This window comes from Hemiscyllium ocellatum, chromosome 24 (genome assembly GCF_020745735.1).
Source record: "Hemiscyllium ocellatum isolate sHemOce1 chromosome 24, sHemOce1.pat.X.cur, whole genome shotgun sequence".
NCBI classification, from domain to species: domain Eukaryota; kingdom Metazoa; phylum Chordata; class Chondrichthyes; order Orectolobiformes; family Hemiscylliidae; genus Hemiscyllium; species Hemiscyllium ocellatum.
In genome coordinates, this window is record NC_083424.1 from 22,801,072 (window position 1) to 22,822,874 (window position 21,803).

The 21,803-nt window shown below is 43.0% G+C and overlaps 1 protein-coding gene across 1 annotated transcript in view; it reads left to right on the forward strand.

Annotated features, from left to right (window-relative positions):
• The first annotated feature begins 5,853 nt into the window (after positions 1-5,853).
• prodhb (proline dehydrogenase (oxidase) 1b) overlaps positions 5,854-21,803 on the forward strand; it is a 48,722-nt gene continuing 32,772 nt past the window's right edge. The window contains exons 1-2 of the mRNA XM_060843581.1: positions 5,854-6,230; positions 7,729-7,937. Of these exons, the coding sequence (XP_060699564.1) occupies positions 5,931-6,230; positions 7,729-7,937 (509 nt within the window). The 5' untranslated portion in view covers positions 5,854-5,930. The remainder of the gene's footprint in view (positions 6,231-7,728; positions 7,938-21,803) is intronic.

A 21,803-nucleotide genomic window follows, 5' to 3' on the forward strand; every position in this document is an offset into this window, starting at 1 on the left:
ACTAACTAGATGGATAGAGAATTGGCTAGGCAACAGGAGACATAGTGTAGTAGTGGAAGGAAGTTTCTCAAAATGGAGAACTATGACCAGTGGTGTCCCACTGGGATCCGTGCTGGGACCACTGCTGTTTGTGACATACATAAATGATCTGGAGGAAGGTATAGGTGGTCTGATTAGCAAGTTTGCAGATGACACTAAAATTGGTGGAGTAGCAGATAATGAAGAGAACTGTCCGAGAATACAGCAGAACATAGATTGGAGAGTATGGCAGATGGCATTCAATCCGGACAAATGCAAGGTGATGCATTTTTGAATATCCAATTCAAAAGTGAACTATATGATAAATGGAAAAGCCCTGAATAAAATTGATGTACAGAGAGATCTGAGTGTTCAGGTCAATTTTTCCCTGAAGGCAGCAACGCAGGTCAATAGTGTGGTCAAGCAGGCATATGGCATGCTTTCCTTCGTCGGATGGGGTATTGAGTACATGGGTTGACAGGTCATGTTACACTTGTATAAGACTTTGGTTTGGCCACATTTGGAATACTGCTCATAATTCTGGTCTCCACATTACCAAGAGGATGTGATGCTTATGGATGTGGGTGCAGACAAGGTTGTCTAGGATATTGCCTGGTATGGAGAGCACTAGCTATGAAGAAAGGTTGAGTAGATTAGGATTATTTTCTTTAGAAAGATGGAAGTTTGGGGGGACCTGATTTAAGGTCTACAACATCATGAGAGATATAGACAGGGTGGCTAGCAAGGAGCTTTTTCCCAGAGTGGGGGACTCAATTACTTGGGGTCATGAGTTCAAAGTGAGAGGGGAAATGTTTAGGGGAGATATGTGTGGAAAGGTCTTTGCACAGAAGATGGTGGGTGTCTGAAATGTGTTGCCAGCGGAGGTGGTAGAGGTGGGCATGATAGTATGATTTAATATCTATCTAGACAGATAGATAAATGGGCAGGGAGTAGAGGCATACAGATCCTTAGAAAATAGGCAACAAGTTTAGATAGAGAATCTGTATCGGTGCAGGCTTGGAGGGCTGAAGGGCCTGTTCCTGTGCCATACTTTTCTTTGTTCTATTGAAAAAGGGTCAGCCTGGGGAATGATCTCACCAGAACATAGCCTTTCGGGAAGTGAAGGAACAGCTATCATCATTGGCACACTACGATCCCAAGCGAGATCTGGCACTGATATGTGTCTCTTAATATTGTTATTGGTTTCCGTACATCATCTGAAAAAGACGGGTTGATATTTCCTCTTGGCAAAAGCCATCCGTATTTCTCATTTACCTTCTTCATCTGTTCTACACTCAGCAGGATTTATCTTTAGTTTCACAGTTATAGTTGAAGCTATATTTGAGTTCCTTTTTCAGACTCATTCTGGAAAACCTCAGTAAGTTACATAAGCTTCCCATGAAAATGCCAGGATTCTGTATAAAAATGTCACATTTTACTACAATCAAAATATTTAGATTTTTGAGTTTCACCTCCATCTTCAGCACGTTTCTTTCTAATCCAACGATGAGATCTTGGGGAATTCCAGCTATCCTTTCTTTACCCTGACTACTTCCCTTCCTTTCACTTTCCCATCTTCAATTCTTTATGGATTAATAGTATTTTTATGGTTCAGTTCATAATTGTCAGCCATTATTGCTGATTGTCTAGAAGTGGCAATCCTCTGATCTCCAATCTGGGTACTTCATACAAAAAGTAACTAGTTTTTAAATTCTTAAAACAAAATGATTGCTCTGAGAAAATCATGCGCGGTGTTTCCTGCTAAGTCTCGTATCCATCTGCCAAGATTACTTTGCTTTAGCCTTTCAAATTCAGTACATGTATGCACAGGCTGTTCCCTCAGATTTTGAAACTTTTGCCTCAGGAACTATTGATACATGCTCATGGCAATCCCTTCTCTTGCGTCATAATCCATATAAATCTCCTCTGACTGTCATGTATACATAGCAGGAGGTGCTCAATCTTTCATTTTGTATTGTCTAGTCTTTCATCAGCCACCTCTTTTTGTTATGTCCTCAAAAGAATAAAGTAGAAAGAAAACATCTAAATCCTTCTCCTTCAAACTTTGGTAAGGTCTGTATAAATGTTAGATAAATTTTAGGTTATGAGCATAGAGAATGCAGCCATATGTTACTTGTCACATTATCCCCCCTCTCCCGGTCTCTGTCTATATATTTAATGGTTTGGTGTTGAGCATGAGAGACCACAGCCTTGCTTTCACTGTTTGTAGCGATTACTTCTCAATTCCTAGCTGCACTCCATCGTATTCTCCAGGTCTTTTGCCATCCAGCAAGCGGATTGGGAAGGGTACGGTGGGCAGGTCACATGAGATCATTGCTCTCGAAAGTGGCCATTAATAGCCCCAGCCATAGTGTGGGATTTTGTGAGGGGCCATGAGATAATTGTGTTTGGTCGGATCATTCTGTTCAACTGTCTGCCTCTCATATGTAATTCTGTCCATTCAGAGGTGTTAATTTTAAATCTGAGATAGTTAATTTTTTGTGAAGCACAGATATTAAGAAACGTGGGCCAAAAGCAGATCAATACAGTTAAGCCAAAGACCTGCCATTTTCTCCTTCGGTCCAACCAGTCCATGCTGAACATAACCCCAAACCAAACGTGTTCCACCTGCCTGCTTCTGACCTATATCCCTCCAAACTTCCCTATTCATGTATCTATCCAAATGTCTTTTAAATGTTGTAATTGTGCCTGCATCCACCACTTCCTCAGGAAGTTCATTGCACACATGAACTTCCCCCTGTCGAAAGAATTTATCTCTTATGTCTTTTTTTAAAATCTTTCTCCTCTCATTTTCAAAATGTGCCCTCTAGTCTTGAAATTCCCCCACCGTAGGGAAAAAGACACTATCATTAATTCTATCTATACCTCTCATTACTTTGTAAACTTCTATCAGATCACCTTTAAACCTCCTATGTTCGAGTGAAAAACGTCACAGCCTATCCAGCCTTTCTTTATAACTCAAACCTTCCACATCCGGTAACATCCTAGAATTGACACCAGAAACAGAATGAGAATTAGTTTGATCATTTTTCTTTAGACTTCCTGCAAATTTGGATTTTATTCTTTATGCCTTGAAGTAGGAGTCACTTTGTGAAATGAAATTGTTCTGGGCACTTGAATTTAGACTAGAATAACCAACAGTGTGGAAACAGGCCCTTCATCCCAACAAGTCCACACCGACCCTTCAAGGTGTAACTCACCCAGGCCCATTTCCCTCTGACTAATGCACCTAACACTATGGGCAATTTAGCATGGCCAATTCACCTGACCTGCACATCTTTAGACTATGGGAGGAAACTGGAGTACCCGGAGGAAACCCACGCAGACAGGGGGAGAATGTGCAAACTCCACACAGACAGTCACGCAAGGCTGGAATTGAACCTGGGAATCCTGGTGCTGTGAGGCAGCAGGAGATTTGATGGAGGCATTCAAAATCCAGTCGGAACTGGAAAACAGACAGGAAACTGTTGTTCCCAGAATCAAGAACAAGAGGACACAGATTGATGGCCTTTGGCAAAAGAAGCATTGGTAACATTAATTCAAGCAGTGTGTGGTTGGCTTCCAGTATGAGCTGGCTGAGAGAGATTCAATCAAGTCATCCCAGAAGTGATTGATATCTGAAAGGAAAGAATGTTCAGTTAGAATGGGAAGTAATCCTCGTAATGATGTCTTTATTTACATTCATAAGTTTCTTTTGATATTTTGCTTTTCATTACAGTACCCCTCGAGGGGGGGGAGGCGACCTGCCTCCGTAGTTTGTTTGCACAGGTTAATTTTAAAACAGTAGAAGGTCAGGGTTTGGCATCAGGTTGTTCATTTAGAGATCTGACATGCAGTCACCTGATGGGCTAAATGGCCTTTTTTTTATGCCATTCCCCATTCTTCAGTATTCTCAAAGCACAGAAATACAGGGCCCACCCCATACTTTAGTGTAATAAAAACACCCAACTACGCACCCTGGAGATCTGAGATAAAAAAAAAGCAGAAGCTGCTGGAGAAACTCAGCAGCTCGAGCAGCATCTGCGAAGATTAAAAAAAAAGACCCTTCTAAAAAAAGTCACTGGACTCAAAAACTGCTCTCTGTTTCCCCAGATGCTGAGTTTCATCAACAATTTCTGTTTCAGATCCTCCTTCAGAACTGGACTTGAAATGTTAACTCTGGTTTTTCTCTGATCAGAACATAAGAACTAGGATCAGGAATAGGCCATCTATCCCCTCGAGCCCACTCTGCCAGTCAATAAAATCATTTTCCTGGACTCAGCTCCACTTACCCACTGTCTCGCTATAACCCCTAATTCCTTTATTGTTCAAAAAATTTATCTTAACTTTAACACTTTTTTACTGAAGTATTGCCAACTATTTCACTGGTCAGGGAATTCCACAGAATCACAACCCTCTGGATGAAGAAGTTCCTTCTCAATTTAGTCCTAAATCTGCTCCCCTCAATTTTGAGTCTATGCCCTCTTGTCCCAGTTTCACCTGCCAGTGGAAACATCCTCTCTACTTCTATTTTATCTATCCCCTACATAATTTTATATGTTTCTATAAGATCCCCATCATTCTTCTAACTTCCAGTGACTATAATCCCAGTCTATTCAGTCTCTCCTTATAAGCCAACCCCCTCAACTCCCAAATCGACCCAGTGAATCTTCTCTCTAGTGCCAGTACATTCTTTCTCAAGTAAGGAGACTAAGACTGCACACAGTACTCCAGGTGTGGCCTCACCTGCACCCTAATCTCTCTGCTTTTAGACTCAATCCCCTTTAGCAATGAAGGACAAAATTCAATTTGCGTTCCTACTTACTTGTTGTGCTTGCAGACCAACCTTCTGTGATTTGTGCATAAAGACACCCAGGTCCCTCTGCAGAGCAGCATGCTGTAATAATCCATTTTACTGTTACTCCTACCAAAATATATGAGTTCACATTCACTAACACTGTATTCCATCTGCCATACCTTTGTGTCAGTGGGCAATGTTCCTCTGCGAAGTTTCACAGTCCTCTGCACACTTTGCTCTGCCACTCATCTTTGACTCACTGCTCATGGTCCCCAACTCCAAATCATCTATTTCAATTGTGGATAATTGCGGAGCTAAAACATGTGTTGCTGGAAAAGCGCAGCAGGTCAGGCAGCATCCCAGGAGCAGGAGAATCGACATTTCGGGCATAAGTCCTTCTTCAGGAATCCTGAAGAAGGGCTTATGCCCGAAATGTCGATATCCCCTGCTCTTTGGATGCTGCATGACCTGTTGTGCTTTTCCAGCAACACATTTTTCAGCTCTGATCTCCAGCATCTGCAGTCCTCACTTTTTTCCCCTCCTGAATAATTGCGGTCCCAACACCGATCCCTGAGACACACCACTAGTTACTGATTGCCAACCAGTATAACACTCATTTATCTCCACTCTTTGCTTCCTGTTAGTCAACCAATCCTCTATCCATGCTAGTACTTTACCTGCAACACCATGCATCATTATCTTAGGCAGCAGCCTCTAGTTCAGCACCTTGAAGGCCTTTTGGAAATCTAGGTACACCACTTCTACTAGTTCCCTCTTGTCCACCTTGCTCATAATATCAACAGGTGATGTTGTAATCTTCTGTTTTTATTCCAAGCTTTGGTGCCTTTGACACCCAGTGGTACTCAGGCTCTCTCTGGGGAGGGGGAAGGTTGAAGGAGACATGAAGCTGAGACCTCTCTCCTCCAGGTGGAGGGGGAGTAAAACAGCGAGGGGGCGGGGCTGAGGCTGGTTGTTTTTGTGAATGGAAGTTTGGCGCCGTGGCGGCTGATTGGCCAGGAAATGGATACAGTGGAGGGTTCGCTCCACCCGGAAGCAGGCGGATGCGGTGTATCAGAATATCTGGGCACTAGCGGTATCTCCTTGCTCAGCCGCGATGGCCAGCCTCCTCCTCCCGCATTGCCGCCCTCTCCTCAGGTTTTCCTCCTCCGCCGCCGCCGCTGCATCTTCCCCGAAGCAGAAGGAGCCTCCCCCGGACCGCCGCCGGCCCTACCTGCCCCCGAAGGGGAGCGTCCGCTCGCAGGCGCCCGCTGCCCCCGGCTCCACCGCCGCTGTCATCCCGGATTTCGGCAACTACCGTGAGGCGTATCGGAGCAAGAGCAGCGCGGAGCTGGTACGGAGCCTGTTGGTATTCCGGCTGTGCTCCTACAGTGTGTTAGTGGACCGGCACAAGGAGGTGAGAGGGGGCTGCAATAATTCATATAAGATTCACCGAGTGACTATCTAGAAGGCAAGAAACTGTGTGGTGCAATATTTATAATCTAGAATACAAATTAAAAGAAAACTGCTCCTGACGTCACTTGTTCTTTCTTTCCTCCCTGTTTTAATCTGCGGAATTTTACTGTCTGCTAAGAAATGACCCATGTTTCCTGGAAACAGCCCCGCCCTCGGGCAGCGCACACCCTTGTGAATGGTGGAAGCTCAGCCGCACCCACTCCACATAAAGCATGGTCTCAAACATCCCAGGGAAACACAGCTTTCCCCTCTCCAACACCGAGTTGCCTTGCTTCCCCATGTTCTGTTTCACTCCAGTGGGTTGTAAGTGTCAGGAGTTTATGTTGTTCAGGGAAGTTAGAGAAACAAAAATGAACTTGCCATTAGATTCGGGACTTAAACAATGAGGTGATCGAATCGGAAGTTTCAAAACTATGACAAGATTTGACAGCTGGTCTATTTCACTTGCGAAACGTTTAAGTTTCGTAAATTGGGAAACGAATTGAAGGCATTTATCTTGTTGGACTGCATAAATCCAGATAGAATGATTTCAGATTCACCTTCCTGAGTAATTTCTTGGTGCCAATCTGTTAATTATTTCTGTTTTCAGGGTTATATTGTTGTCAGGCATTCTGTACCTCTTTTGGCACAGTGGCAGTGTCCCTGCCAATGGATCAGGAGGCCTGGGTTCAAAACCCACCTGCTCCAGTGGTGTGTGATCACAGGTTGATTGGAAAATTGTAAAAACAGGCCCATCGGCCTACGTGGCCTCAATAGTAATTCATAGCTGAGCTCCGGCCAGAGATTGGCTGTGGAGCCATGTTTTTGCATAATACCTTAGCTCTAGGACCTCTGGCCCACAAGTAACGGTATTGATTGGAGACAGAGGCCTGTAGATAATGTTGTTGGGGAAGTGGGAAGGAAGACTGGAGGGAGGAGTTTGGAGAAATAGGCAGCAATACTGGCTGGTTGGGAGGGAATGGTTTGGCAAAAGTGAGGACTGCAGATGCTGGAAACCAGAGTTTAGATCAGAGTGGTGCTGGAAAAGCACAGCAGGTCAGGCAGCATCAGAGGAGCAGGAAAATCGGCATTTCGGGTAAAAGCCCTTCGTCAGCCCTTTGGAAATGGGCAGCAACACTGGATTCAGGAGAATGGGGATGTGCGTATCTCTGGGCAGCACTGGTATCTGGACAAACAGCTCCCTGGTAACTCAAAACAAAAGTGCCTGTTGGCATGAGCCCCATTGCTTCACTGAGGGAAAAATATGGAACCCATCTTCTGCAATTCGTCAATTTCTCCCTGTCTGTATTGCAGGTCAATGTCATTTTGCAGATGTTGCTGGAGTATGAGGTGTATGACCTCTCAAGTGGGAGTGTTCATTGTGTTGGTGAATGTTTGTTTTGGAATTTGAAATGTGCAATCATTTGCTATTCCGTGACACTATTTGATTATTGTTGCAGCTCATCAATCTCAGTCGGGTCTTCTTTGGGAAATGGCTCTTCGAGAAAGTCATGAGGATGACTTTTTATGGACAGTTTGTTGCTGGAAAGGACCAAGATGACATCAAGCCATTGATCCAGCATAATCGCTCCTTTGGAGTGGGCTCCATTCTAGATTACAGTGTCGAAGAAGACTTGACCCAAGAGGAAGCAGAGAAAAAGGAAATGGAGTAAGTCAGTTTCAAATCACTATAGACTAGATCAGATAAGGGCAAGACACCACCAGAGAAGGGACTGTACACTGGGGGAATTCTTTACAATGATGGCTTGTAGCTTCTCAACAAATTGTTCCAGATCAACGGTTTGACTTATTGTTGTCACATGTACCTAAATACAATGAAAAGTTTTTTTTTTATTTTGCGTGTGGTACAGGCAGATCATAACATAAAAAGATCACAGGGTGATTGAACTGCGCAAGGAATGCAAGGTTATTGCTGCCAAGAAGGTATACAAAAAGCAAGATCAGAATTAGATTTGAAATTTGCGAAGGCCATTCAAAAGTCTAATAACGGCAAGGAAGAAGCTGTCCTTGAACCTGTTGATAAGTGTGTTTTAAGGTCTGTATTTTGTGCCTGACGAAGAGATTATAACTGGGGTGGGAGGGATTTTTGTTAGATGACAGTGCACTCTTCAAAGGGGCTGGAATTTCTTTTGTGTTGGGCTTGGTTATGCTCAATCAATGTTCCTAATTTACTTAGACTAGTCACGTTGAAAACCCAGGAAGCAAATGTTTTGGAAGTAATTTGAGTCAGACGTGTGAATATTCTTCATGCTGATACCAACATTATTCACTTCCAGTGAAGTGCATTCCAAGCACCACCAATTCACTTGTCCCAGCAATAAGTAACTTCTGACGTTTGGCTATCTCTGCTTGACCGTATGATTTGGAATTTTTTGCCTAGAGTGTTCTGTTTTGGCTCAGTAATATATAGTACAAATGACCTTATCAAACTAGTGTCCTTGCGCGGTGTTCCAGCATTTGACGATCCATATCAAAAACTAACATTGGAAATTTACTGGGAACAACTGATAGAATCAGCTATATCGTTTGCATCATTAGTGAAATTTCAAAATAGGACATATTGTTTACAAATAGTTTCATTCTGCACTACGTTTAACTTTGTTTAACTCCACTTACAGTTCCTAATTGTTTACTCAATCAGTTTAATTACTAATCAAATAAAGGTTAAAGACTACTCTATGTACACCTTGCTGCCTGCTTGGTGACTGGTCCCAAGTATGTTCTGTCCTACCTTGCTCATTGAAAACGTGGACATATGCTCGATTGAAGCTATGTATTGCACATCAAGCTTTTGAGGCTGCACGTAGGCTCAAATATTTGCAGCTAGTGGTCACAATTATCTTGATTAAACTTAACACCACAATCTCACTAACCATTTCTTTTGTTTCTTGTCTGGCAGTCAATCAAATTATCAGTCAGCTGAGATATTCAAAAGGAAAATTTGCAACCAAAATTTCAGCATGAGGAAGTCTAGGGGCTGATCCAAGGAGGCGAGGAGAGCAGGAATTTGATAATTGCAGCAGGTCAGGGAGGGAGACCGATGGGGTGGGTGGAGGCCTTTGGGAACTGGAGAACGAGGAACAGATCCTTGAGAGGGCCTAGTGAGCACGCCACTTTGCTCCCCCAAGCAGCAGTGCATTTTAAATCAGCCCCTTGTTTATGGGGCACCCATTTGCATTTCAGTGAGGCATCCTGCCAGAACGTTGCACGAATGCCTCCATCCACTGCAGTCAAAAGTGACCTGTTGGTGACACATTTTCTCTCTACATCTTTAAACGCTTTTTCTGCTCCATTCCTACCAAGGCCTATGGGTGAAAAATGCTCGAGGGTAGGGATGGGAGTTGATTTTAAATCCATTTATCTCAGTTCATTTCTACACGTTTAATTTACTCAAGCATATTCCTAATTTTAGAATTTATCCATCAATAAGGCAATTCCTGAATTTGTCTTTGCACCAAACAAATTTCGAACAGGCCATATTGGCAAAGAACAAAAAGTCTGTCATATCGCAACAATGTTTTCTGGCCTTAAACACGGAACTGGCTGCAGCAACTGGAAAAGCAGGTTATTCCATATTCTTTGATGCTTGGCATGCACAGCATAGTCATTAGAATTGTATGACTGAATGTTTCTCTGTCTGGTTGAGAGTTTGATGTGAGTAAATGTTGGTTAACATTCCTTTCTGAGCATGTTGTAGCTAGGGTGTGCTTTGGAGTTGGGTAAAAGCAGGGAGTTTCAAGGGATAAGTGGTGATTAAACTTACCTTGAAAATGAGCCCTGAAATTAAACTGTTCTCTCAACTAGTACCTAAAAGCTGCTGTGTTTGACTAGGTGTAGTTTTTAGATTAGATTACTTACAGTGTGGAAACAGGCCCTTCGGCCCAACAAGTCCACACCGACCCGCCGAAGAGCAACCCACCCATACCCCTACATATACCCCTTACCTAACACTACGGGCAATTTAGCATGGCCAATTCACCTGACCCGCACATCTTTGGACTGTGGGAGGAAACCGGAGCACCCGGAGGAAACCCACGCAGACACTGGGAGAATGTGCAAACTCCACACAGTCAGTCACCTGAGGCAGGAATTGAACCCAGGTCCCTGGCGCTGTGAGGCAGCAGTGCTAACCACTGTGCCACCGTGCCGCCCAATCACTATACGAGGTAACATTAGTGAGCCTCTGGTGAAGCACTGGTGGTATGCCACGCTTCTAGGAATTCTCATGCGTGTCTCTGTTTGACTTGCCCCAGGGTGGATGTGTTGTCTTAGTCAAAGTGGTGTCCTTCCTCATCTGTATGTAAAGATACTAGTGAGAGTGGGTCATGTCTTTTTGTGGCTAGTTGATGTTCATATATACTGGAGGATAGTTTACTGCCTTTTTGACCAATGACTCTGAAGGAACTATGAAGAGCAGAGGAAAATCACCTGTACAGTGTAATCAAAAAGAACAGGCACCCAATGAACACAGTCCGCTGATTTTCTCAGCAACAAACCCAAACAAGCAGACAAATTGCATCCAAAAACCCTAGCCATTCTCCCCTGCATCAAAGATGTCTCTGAAATGACTGCCAGACTACTCAGACCCCTTGGCATCATGGTAGCCCACAAACCCATCAACATACTAAAACAGCAGCTAATGAACTTGAAAGCCCCTATACAAACCACAAACAAAACTAATGTCATTTACAAAATATTGTGCAAGAACTGTAACAAACACTACTTTGGACAAACAGGAAGAAAACGAGCCACCGAGATACATGAACATCAACTAGCCATAAAAAGGCATGACTTACTCTTGCTAGTATACTTACATACAGATGAGGAAGGGCACATCTTCGACTGGGATAACACATCCATTCTGTGTCAAGTCAACCAGAACTGTATCAACAAACACACTTGACTTGGATACAATTTACCACCCCCTGAAAAAAAGAACAGGAAATGATATCACCAACCCAAGGAAAACTAAATGCATAAATAAAAGGTGGGCCATACCACCAATGTTTCACCAGTGGCTCACTTTCCTATTATGGTGACGAAGCATCTGAAAACAAACCTTCCAGCTCGGCGAGCAAGCTTGCATCCAGAACCAAAGTGTAGCCTTAGATGGGTCACATTCAGATCAGGAAAGGTAGAATGTTAGTTTGTGATGTAGTCAGTGACTTGGAAAGACAAAAGAAATGAGGATTTAAAATGTGTTCAGCAAAGGAAATTAACAGGGTTGAACTGTGTACCAACCAATGCAAGTGATATTATAAACAAGGCAGATGAACTAAGGGAGCACAATATCATTGCTATAATGGAAACCTGGTTAAAGGAGGGACAAAATTGGCAGCTAATATTCCTCGATTATAGTGTTTTCAGGCAGGATAGAGCGGGTTACCATGAAGAAGAGCAGCAGTATTACTTAAAAAATCAATCACTGTGGTAAGAAGAGATAATATAGTAAACGGGTGAACAAATAAGGCTTTATAGGTTGAGCTTAGGAATAAGAAAGAGTTGTCGCACTACTAGGAGTATGCTACAGACTACGCAATAGTAAGAGGGAAATAGAAGAACACACCTAGATAAGCATCTCTGGGACACCCGCACCAATCAACCCCACCACTCTGTGGCCGAACCTTTCAACTTCTCCTTCTCCTTCTTCTCCTCCTCCTCCTCCTCCTCTCTTTCTCACCCCCTCCCCAACTCTGCCAAAGGCCTCCTCCATAGTCACACTCTAACCACCCGATGCCTGGAAGAAAAACGCCTCATATTCCACTTTGATGCAGTGTGGTTGAAGGGTTCCAATGTGGACTTCACCAGTTTCCTCGTTTCTCCTCTTCCCCACCTTATCCCAGTTTCAACCTTCCAACTCTGCACTGCTGTTATGACCTGTCCATCTTCCTTCTCACCTATCCGCTCCACCTTCCCCTCTGACCTAGCACCATTACCCCCACCTCCGCCTACCTATCACACTCTCAGCTACCTTTCACCCCATTCCCACACCCCTCCCATTTATCTCTGCATCCCCTCGGCACACAAGCCTCATTCCTGATGAAGGGCTTTTGCCTTAAACGTCAATACTCCTGCTCTTCGGATGCTGCCCAACTTGCTGTGTTTTCCCAGTAACACGCTCTTGACTCTAATCTCCAGCATCTGCAGTCCTCACTTTATCTACAGAGAAAGTTCTGCCTGTAGGACTAAGGCAACAATAGTATCAGATTTTAACTAATCTCAATAGCAACTGGGTTTCAAGCAATATAAGGGTCATTGAAGGTGAAAAATATCCTTTTCTTTTGTGAATAAAGAGCAAAAGCATAGTTCAGGAAAAGCATGGGACTGACCAGAGATGAAAAAGGGAGTTTGTGTGAAGATGCAGAGGATATGGGAATAATTTTTTAAATTAATGTTGTTGCTCTCCACTCGCAGGAGAAAGGGATAATATGAATATAATGATCTAATAGAAGCTGTGTGAAATATTGGACAAAGTTGCCATGCCGAGAGAGGAAATGCTAGAGGGGTTAGAATAGTTGAGTGGGTGAATCACCAAAGCTGGATGAATTTTTAAAAAGTTCATGGGATGAGGGCATCCCTGGCTCAGCCTGTGTTTATTATCTATCCCTGATTACCTAGAGGGCAATTTATGACTCCACCGCATTGCTGTGGGTCTGGAGTCACATGTTGGCCAGACCAGATAAGGATGGCCATTTTCTTCCCTGAAAGACAGTAGTGAACTAGATGGGTTTTTCCAGCTATTGACAACGAATTTACAGTCATCATTCGTTTTAATTCCAGTTTTTTTTTGTTGAATCCAAATTCCACCATCTACTGTGTTGGGATTTGAACCCAGGTTCCCAGGACATTACCTTGGTTTTGTATTAATGGTATAGAGATAATAACACTAGGCTATCACCTTCCCTTGTTCCCTCGGCTGTTGAAGGAAATCAGGGAGGAAATAGCCGATGCTCTGAGGACTATTTTCCAATCTTCACTAGACACCAGTGAGGTGCTGGAGAGCTGAAGAAATACAAATTGTGGTTCTGTTGTTTAAAAAGGGTAAAAAAGAAATGCCAAACAATTATAGATCACTTAGTCTTACTTCAGTGATGGGCAAATTGTTAAAGTCAATCCTATCACTTAGAAAGGCATGGACTAATCGGAGATAGTCAGCATGGCTTTGTTCAGGGAAGGTCATACTTTACAAATTTGATTAAATTCTTTTGAGGAACTGGCCAGCAGGATCGATGAGGTTAGTGCATTGGAAGTTGTCTACATGGGTTTTAATAAAGCATTTGACAAGGTCGTACTCAGCAGACTGGGAAATGGATCCAACGTTGGCTTAATAACAGGAAACAAAGGGTAACGGTCAATAGCTGCCCACGCGAGTGGAAAGCTGTTTCAATTGATGTTCTGCAGGACTCTGTGTTGGGGCTCTGCAGTTTTTATACATTCACAATTTGAACATGCGGCGCCAGTTGGGAACTTTGAAGAAGAAACAGAAACTAGCCTTGTCGTGGGTAGTGGAGAAGATGGCTCTAGTCTCAAATGATATGAAGGCTTGGTAGATTGGGCAGGAAAATGGCAGACCGAGTTCAACTCTTAATTGTGAAGTAATGCATTTTAGGAAGTCCAACAATAAAAGCAAATGCACAATAAATGGGAATATATGAGATATCTTAATGTGCAAGTGCACAGGTCCCTGAGGTAGCAATAGAGGTAGGTAAGGTTGGTTTTTTAAAAAAAAGCAGATACAATGTTCTCCTTCATTGATAAATATTGAGAATACAAAGCAGGGATATAATGATGAAACTGTATAAGATGCTGGGGAGGTAATGACTAGAGTACTGTGCGCAGTTTTAGTTAACAGGACATAAGGAGATATTTCTCTGGGGAGAGTGCAGAAAGAATTTACTCTAATGTTGGGAGGGCTGGAGAACTGTACCTACGAGGAGTGATTGGAGGAGTTGGGCTTGTTTCCCTTCAAACAGAGAAGGCTGAGGGGCAACATGATCAAAGTGTACAAAATTGAGGGGGAAGTGATTGGGTAGACAGGAGGAATCTGTTTAAACAGAACTACCAAAGAACAGTGGATGCTGGAAATCAGAAATTGCTGGAAACATTCAGCAGAACTGAAGAAAAGTCACTGGAACTGAAACATTAATTCTGCTTTCTCTCCACAAGTGTTGCAAGACCTGCTGAGTTTTTCCAGCAATTTCTGATCCTCTTTAGGAGGAGCCTGTTTCCCTTAGCAGAGTGTCGTAGATTCAAGCTAAGTGCAAGAAAGGTTGGTGGGGATGTGAGGAAAAATGTTTATATGCAAAGGGTGGCGGGTGTCTGGAATTTACTACCCGAGTTGGTGTTGGAGACAGAGACCCCAAACTCTTCCAAAAAGTACCTGGGTCTGCACCTTATGTCCTGTAAGCTGCAGGGCTATAGGCCATGTGGAGGAAGATGGGATTAGAAAGGGTATCGGGTTGTCTTTGCGTTAGCATGAATAAGATGGACCACATGGCCTACTTTTGCGCTGAATCATTTCTGATTTCTAGATAGGTAGTTTGGCCAGCAGGATAAACCATTCTAAACCAAAAAAATCCAAAACACACTCACTCATAACATTCTGGATCATTTCTCTCCAAATTTCTCATGAAGTGCCTCTGCCTCAACCACAAGCATTCCAAAGTAATGGGGACAGGCGAGGAGCAGCATGGACGATGAATACATTGAGGGGTTCAAGACACATTGGCTATAAAAATAGAAGCAATTTCTAACTAACTGCCTTGGCTTTTCTGTTGCTTCTGATTTTTACCTGAACGCATAAAGCAACCAATTTAGATATTTCACTGTGTTCTTCACAGAGCATTAAACCTTAGCAGTGATAATTGTGTAATGTTGTTTCTTGTTACAGTCTATCAGAACAGTACACTCGAGGGTGAGTTCCAAACCAGTCATGTTTTTAATTTGCTCCGTACATCAAGGAGCTCAGTTGGTGCGGCAATGCTTTGCTCATTTTCATCCTGTTTAACAACCTTTACTACAATGAATTAATTATTTTATGTTCTGATTAGCTTGAGAGGTGTCTTATTTCATTCCTCTTCTTTGGCCAGACCTCATGTTCTACGGCAGCTGGGTTCAGTCATACATTTTCTTTGTAAAAATTCTGCCTTCTGCGTCTGGTGTTTTGATCAGCCTGAAGCATTCTGAAGCCCATATTATCACTGCTGTTGGAACTGCTATGCATAATCTTGAAATGTTAGAATTTCTCTCTTGATGCTCTGGTAGCTCTCTCTTGTCTGTAAGTGCAACTGCATCTTGCATTGTTATTCTCAGCTTCTATCATCACAGATGGATGAAGTTGCAGGGAAATGTTGAACCAAAAACTAACCATTTTAACTCCTGTTTGTTTTCATCTCTGATTTAACTGATCCAGGTATCTTCCATCCATTGCCCTGATACTATTGACACAAAGTTTCATTCCCTCTTGGCCTCTCGGGACCAGTCCTTCAACAGTAAAGTGTTTCAAAGTGCTCTTAAGAGCAAAAACAGCAACTTGTCTTCAGTGTCACAAAACACTCCCAGAGGTGCTTTGCAGGACTGTTGCAAAGTACAAAATGACACCGAGTCATGAGATATGAGGGCAGGTCACTGGAAGTTTGATCAAAGAACTGAGCTTTAAGAAGCGTCTTGAAGGAAAGACAAGTGAAAAGTTTTAGAGGGGGAGTTGCAGAGATTGGGACTTGGTTGCTGAAAGCATAATCTCCAATGGTGGAGCAATTGAAATTGGAGATGCTTGAGGCCAACATTATAGGAGTGCATTTATTTTGAGTTGCAGAGTTGGAAGAGATTATGGGGCTAGAGAGGAGCAAGATCACAGAAAGATTACAAACCAGGATGAGAATTTTAATGTTGGGGTGTTACTTAAATGAGAACTAACTGAAGTGTGAGTGAACAGGACTCTGAGTGAAGGCACTGACTACAGAATTTTGCATGAGTGTAAGTTTTTGTGGAGGGTAGAATCTTCCTAGCCATTTCTCGACATGTATTCACAATCAAATGCAGAGGTAGTAAAACTATGGATAAGGCATTCAGCAGCAGATGAGCTCAGGTAAGGGTGAATGTCACAGAGGTGAGTGCATGTCATTTTCAGATGGCGTGCAGATGTGGTTAAAAGTTCACCTCTGAGCCAAAATGGCACCAATGCAGTGAGCACTAGATTCAGCCAAATAACAAGAAACAGATGCTGTTGGGAGGGTTTTGAGATGTGGTGGAAAATTTAAATCAAAGGGTGTGTTTCTAAGGAGCATTTTAAAACAAGAAAGGCAGGGGAGTTTTAGGGAGACAGTAACTTCATGAATGCTGTACAACAGTAGTGAGGGTGATACTCAGAAACTACACTGAGGAGGGATGGGTGCTGAGAGGTTTAAAAGGCTGGAGGAGATTGTACTCTTTGAAGACCTGAACTGATTATTTTACTTAGTTTGTTCACACAGTATGGGTTGGTGTGCTTGGTGAGTGGGAATTGACTGACATAAGATGCATTCTAAAGTGTTGCTTCAGTAACAACAATCCTTTATTAATGACCACTTTTAACAGAAAAGGTGATGCTTCAAAGTGGTGACATTTTTTTGAAAAGTGTAAATCCAAATAAGGTCTGGTAAAAGGTGCCAAGTGCAAGACGGAATGGCGAGAAGATGCATCCAGAGCCGAGTTCCTGGGTAATTGATGATACAGTGGCTGCATGGTGGTTCAGTGGTTAGTATTGATTTGTGGAGTTTGCACATTCTTCTTGTGCCTGAGTGAGTTTCCTCTGGGTGCTCTAGTTTCCTCCCACAGTTCAACGATGTGCAGGCTAGGTGGATTAGCTATGGGAAATGCAGGGATAGGGGAGGAGGGTGTTCTTCTTCAGACTGAATGGCTAGCTCCCACACTGTAGGGATTGTATGACAGCTGTGATTGAAGGGAGTGGTTCATAGGAAGTTCGAGTCAAAGCAGTGAAGGATTGGGACAGGGTTTTCTGGGACTCGAAAAAATTATAGAAACAAATGCAGGGATTTCTGTTTTGTACAAAGACAAGAATTTTAAAGGTGGCACATTTGGGGGGCATTACTGATCAGTGAGCATGCGGAGCTTCGTACAGGTACCTGAGTTTTGGATGTAATGTTGTTTGAGGATGCGAAACAGCCAGGAGTGAATTGAATTAGACATGTCTGCATGTGGGCCTCAGGATTTGATAGCAGATGGGCTGAAGTCGAAGTAGAGGAGGGCAGTCATAGGTAAAAATATTAGGCAGAGTATGGAGATGGCAGCACAGGCTCACTTTAAGTATCATTCACACCTGGGTACCCTGGTGTATAACCAGCGTTAGTGCATTTAACCCTGGGTGGCAGGAACTAGAAAGTATGTCAGCTGATTGTATGAAGTTTGCATTTTACCAAAATTAGACATGTGTTAACACTGCATTGTGATAGTGATGCTCATTCTTGAAACTCACTTAAGGAGAAGAAAAGGAAACTTGTGCTCCAAAGATTTAGTGTCAACTTTAAATGGTGGCTGAAGTGGATAAATGGTATTCTGCAAAATTTTACTTGCTTTGATTAGATTACTTACAGTGTGGAAACAGGCCCTTCTGCCCAACAAGTCCACACCGACCCGCCGAAGCGTATACCACCCAGACCCATACTCCAACATTTACCCCTTCACCTAAAACTACGGGCAATTTAGCATGGCCAATTCACCTAACCTGCACACTTTTTTTGGATTGTGGGAGGAAACTGGAGCACCCGGAAGAAACCCACGCAGAATGTGCAAACTCCACACAGAGTCGCCTGAGGCGGGAATTGAACCCGGGTCTCTAGCGCTGTGAGGCAGCAGTGCTAACCACTGTGCCACCGTGCCACCCACCATCGTTCCTAAGGGACGATGTCAGAAACTGTTCTGTTACATCCCAAAACCTCCTAGAGGAGCCTGAACTGACTGTAATAGTTCCTATTAGGGAGGTTACTATAACTATGTTTTGTGTCCCTTTGAATGATTGCAATAAGTATTGCTCTTGAATGGGATCATCACACATCTGTCTCCCTTCACAGGCTCTAAGGATGTTTATGATTATTGCAGGGGATCACTGACATGTTCATGGCTTTTGCTGTAGGCACCATGCAAACTTCATGCCATCTCCTGATTTGCATGTTAGCACTGCGTTACCCACTTCTTCAGAGGGCACATGTTTGAGAGATTCTGGCACCTTTTTAACACTAGTCTGCAAAGGAGGATTGGATTCTGACTGGAGGAGACGCTGGAGTCTGTCGTAGAAGCGAATGAGAGGAAGACTGATTCACTGGTACTTTGGAAGCAAGAAGATACTTTAAGGTTCTCTGGCATTGTGCTCCACCCCTCTGAGGAAGATCATCAAGGAGAGAGAAGTCCATTATCCAGAGAAAGTCTTCAGTAAGAACCATATGAATGATTTGGGAGTAGATAGCTGTGGAGCAGATGCAAACAGTTGAACCATGCTGACTTAGAGACAGTGCTGCAAGACATTGTGACTTCTTGACAATTTGAGGGATCAGTGACTTCATTTTCAAATGCTGCTAATTTCACCATTAGGCTTGGTCAATGCTCAAAGTGTGCATACACATGCCCCATCATTTCCCACTAACAACATTTGTCACAACCTTGCATCCATCCCTTCACCTCATTCTCTCACTTTTTAGCAAACCTCGTGCTTACATTCTCTCAGCTTGCACACAGTGCCAGCTATTGAACCATGACAGCCAAAGGCATTGCTTTACACTGACTGACGCACTTGCGTCTTTCTCACAAGTCAAGACGGTGTCAGCCGCTGGCTGCAGCACATGACTGCATGGAGATGGTGCTGGCTGCATGCCCACAGCCTTGTGCTGGATAAGTGGCCCTCCATGTTGGATACTCCAGAGGCTGTGGTCAGTGGCTAGGCTGAAACTAAGATCTGAGAACTAAGCATTGTCCTCCAGTCCCACTTCCCCATCAACTCATGATCTCTTCTGATCTGCAAATGCTGATGGTGTAAAGTGAGCATTCCTCTTGTCTCCCCCCCACAAACATACCCTTTTGGCTTCTCTTCTTTCAGATAAAAGATCTAGAGCCTCCTCAGAAGATCGTGAAAGAGCGAGAAGGCCGAGGTGAAGAAGCAAGGCAGTCCATCATTCTCTAACTCATGGCCGTTACACTCATGCTGATTCTACACGCTGTTTAGAGGAGAGCAGTGTGGGAGTGTAGGTGGGATTTGTCTGTGGTGGTACTCTGCGAATGAGTGGCCTGCAGTAGGTTGGAGGATTGGTGTGGTGTGGGTGTCCGATCATTGAGGCGGGTTCTACAACTCTTGAAGCTGTCTGTTGAACACTTGCATGCTCGCACACTCACACCAAACCACTGCACGTGTCTGGGAGCAGGTGATTTGTCTCAAGTCCTTGAAGTCAACACAAACTCCTTCAGCACTTGCCTTGGCACTCCAATAGGCTTTAGTAACTCTGAAACCACTGACTCTGCTACAATTGTGGTAGCTGCAGCTTTGAGTTCTCGGAGGGCAACTGATTTGGTGTCAAATCAGTGTTAACGTGTTGCCTGACCACAATCTGCCTACTCTACATGAATCTGATGGGTCACCTAAAGCCCACAACAACATGGCATCCAGTGTCTCCAGTAACCGAAGTGCCTATGAACCAGGGCTATTAACTCCGAGGGAAAACGGCACTTATAACTCTGAAATACTGAGAGCTATATTTTGTGACCATGGTGTCTGGCTGCTCATTTGAACTTTCCAACTTTTTTTGGTCGTTTTTAAATAGTTATACTCTGGCAATTCTGGTAGGTTTGGCTTTCCTCATGAAATCGCATCCTTGTCTGTCTCAGCCTCCTTAGGCAGTTCATTTTCATTAATGTATCTTTCATTTTGAGCTTGTTCAAATCTGCTTGCTTCTATATTGAAATTATTTCAAAAAAATCCTCATTCTTTACCACTCAGAATCACTGGAAGTTGGAGCAAGTCTAATGGTGTAATGGCAAGGCCTGATGGTCGCATCCTCAGATTTAAACCACAAATAACTACTACACAGTTCCTCCCCCACATATCTTTACAGTTGAAAATGATTTTTTTCCCTCTTGCAAGTGAAGTAAGAGCAGAGACTTGGACTTGTACTTAGATTTATCCCTTTCTCATAGTCCAGTCTGAATCTGTTTTTGAAAAATAACTTGATCATTCCATGTTTTATATTAAATTTCTCTGTAGAATCTTTTAAAAAGTTCATTCTTCTATGTTACAGTCTTATTCAGTGATCTGATTACCATCTACAAATGAACTGTGTTTCTTGTCAAAAATTAACATTTATTCCTAACTGAAGCACAACTATGCAGTAAATTATAACACTTTATTTTACACAATGTGAGCATAGCAAGCAGGAGGTGGTGGGGAAATTGGGTGCAGGCCAGAGATGTGATGAGCTGAAAAAATTCCTTTATTCACAAAATTAAAAACCTTTTAATTTACAAGTTCAAGAGAAGTGGGATTTCCACTGTGCAATTCAAATGTTGCTAGGATATTGGGAATGGGGTATGGTCTCTGACAAAATACTTTTTATTGCACATTGTGTGTAATTGGAATACCCACAAATCCTTCTGGATTCAGAAGACTCTTCATCTACAAAGAATTTCATCTTATTAATTAAAAAGAGAAAAGACACAGTAGATAAAGCCAAACTGTCCCCACTAGTTGAGGATTCTAGAACCTGGAGGCATTGCCTCAAAGTTAGGGCCAGACCATTGAGGAGAGAGGTTGGGAGGCCAGGTGGTAGAGGTTTGGAACTCTCTTTCACAAACAACAATGGATGCAGGATCAGTTGTTGATTTTAAATCTGAGATAGATACCCTTTAATACCTTTGCTTAATAAAAATGTATGAGTCAAAGACAGGGAAATGTTAGGGCACAGATCAGCCATGATTCCATTGAATAGCAGAACAGGCTCAAAGGGCTTAATGGCCTACTCCCGCTCTTATGAACCCCAGACTCTCTGGTTTACATTTTAAATTCTTCAGAAATTCATAGTTGAATTGTTACTCAACAAAAACTACAACAGATTCTGAGAGTAGAGATCAGTTCACAATCACTTCTGCACAAGGGCAGTTAACTAATTTTCCTTTATTACAACAGCTTCAATTTCTGCTCTGTATTGCTTTATCCAAGGAGACCTGACTATATCACAGTAATGACATCTGGGTATCGGCAAAATGTAAATAGCTCTACATAAATCCGCTTTCAGACTGCTTTGCAACAGTGACACGTTTCAGAAATGCATTTTTGGCTGTGAAGCGTTTTGGGAAGTCCAGAGGTTGTGAAACGTGCTGTGTAAAATGCAAGTTTTTGTTTTAATTTGGCATTTTTGTTTGGAATGGACCTAGCGTCGACATTAATAGATGGAATATTTTCTCCCGTGGGAGAAGCTGAAGAACTGATTCCTTTAAACACCCAAGTCTTGTCAATATTTTTGAGGCAGTTGCAAGC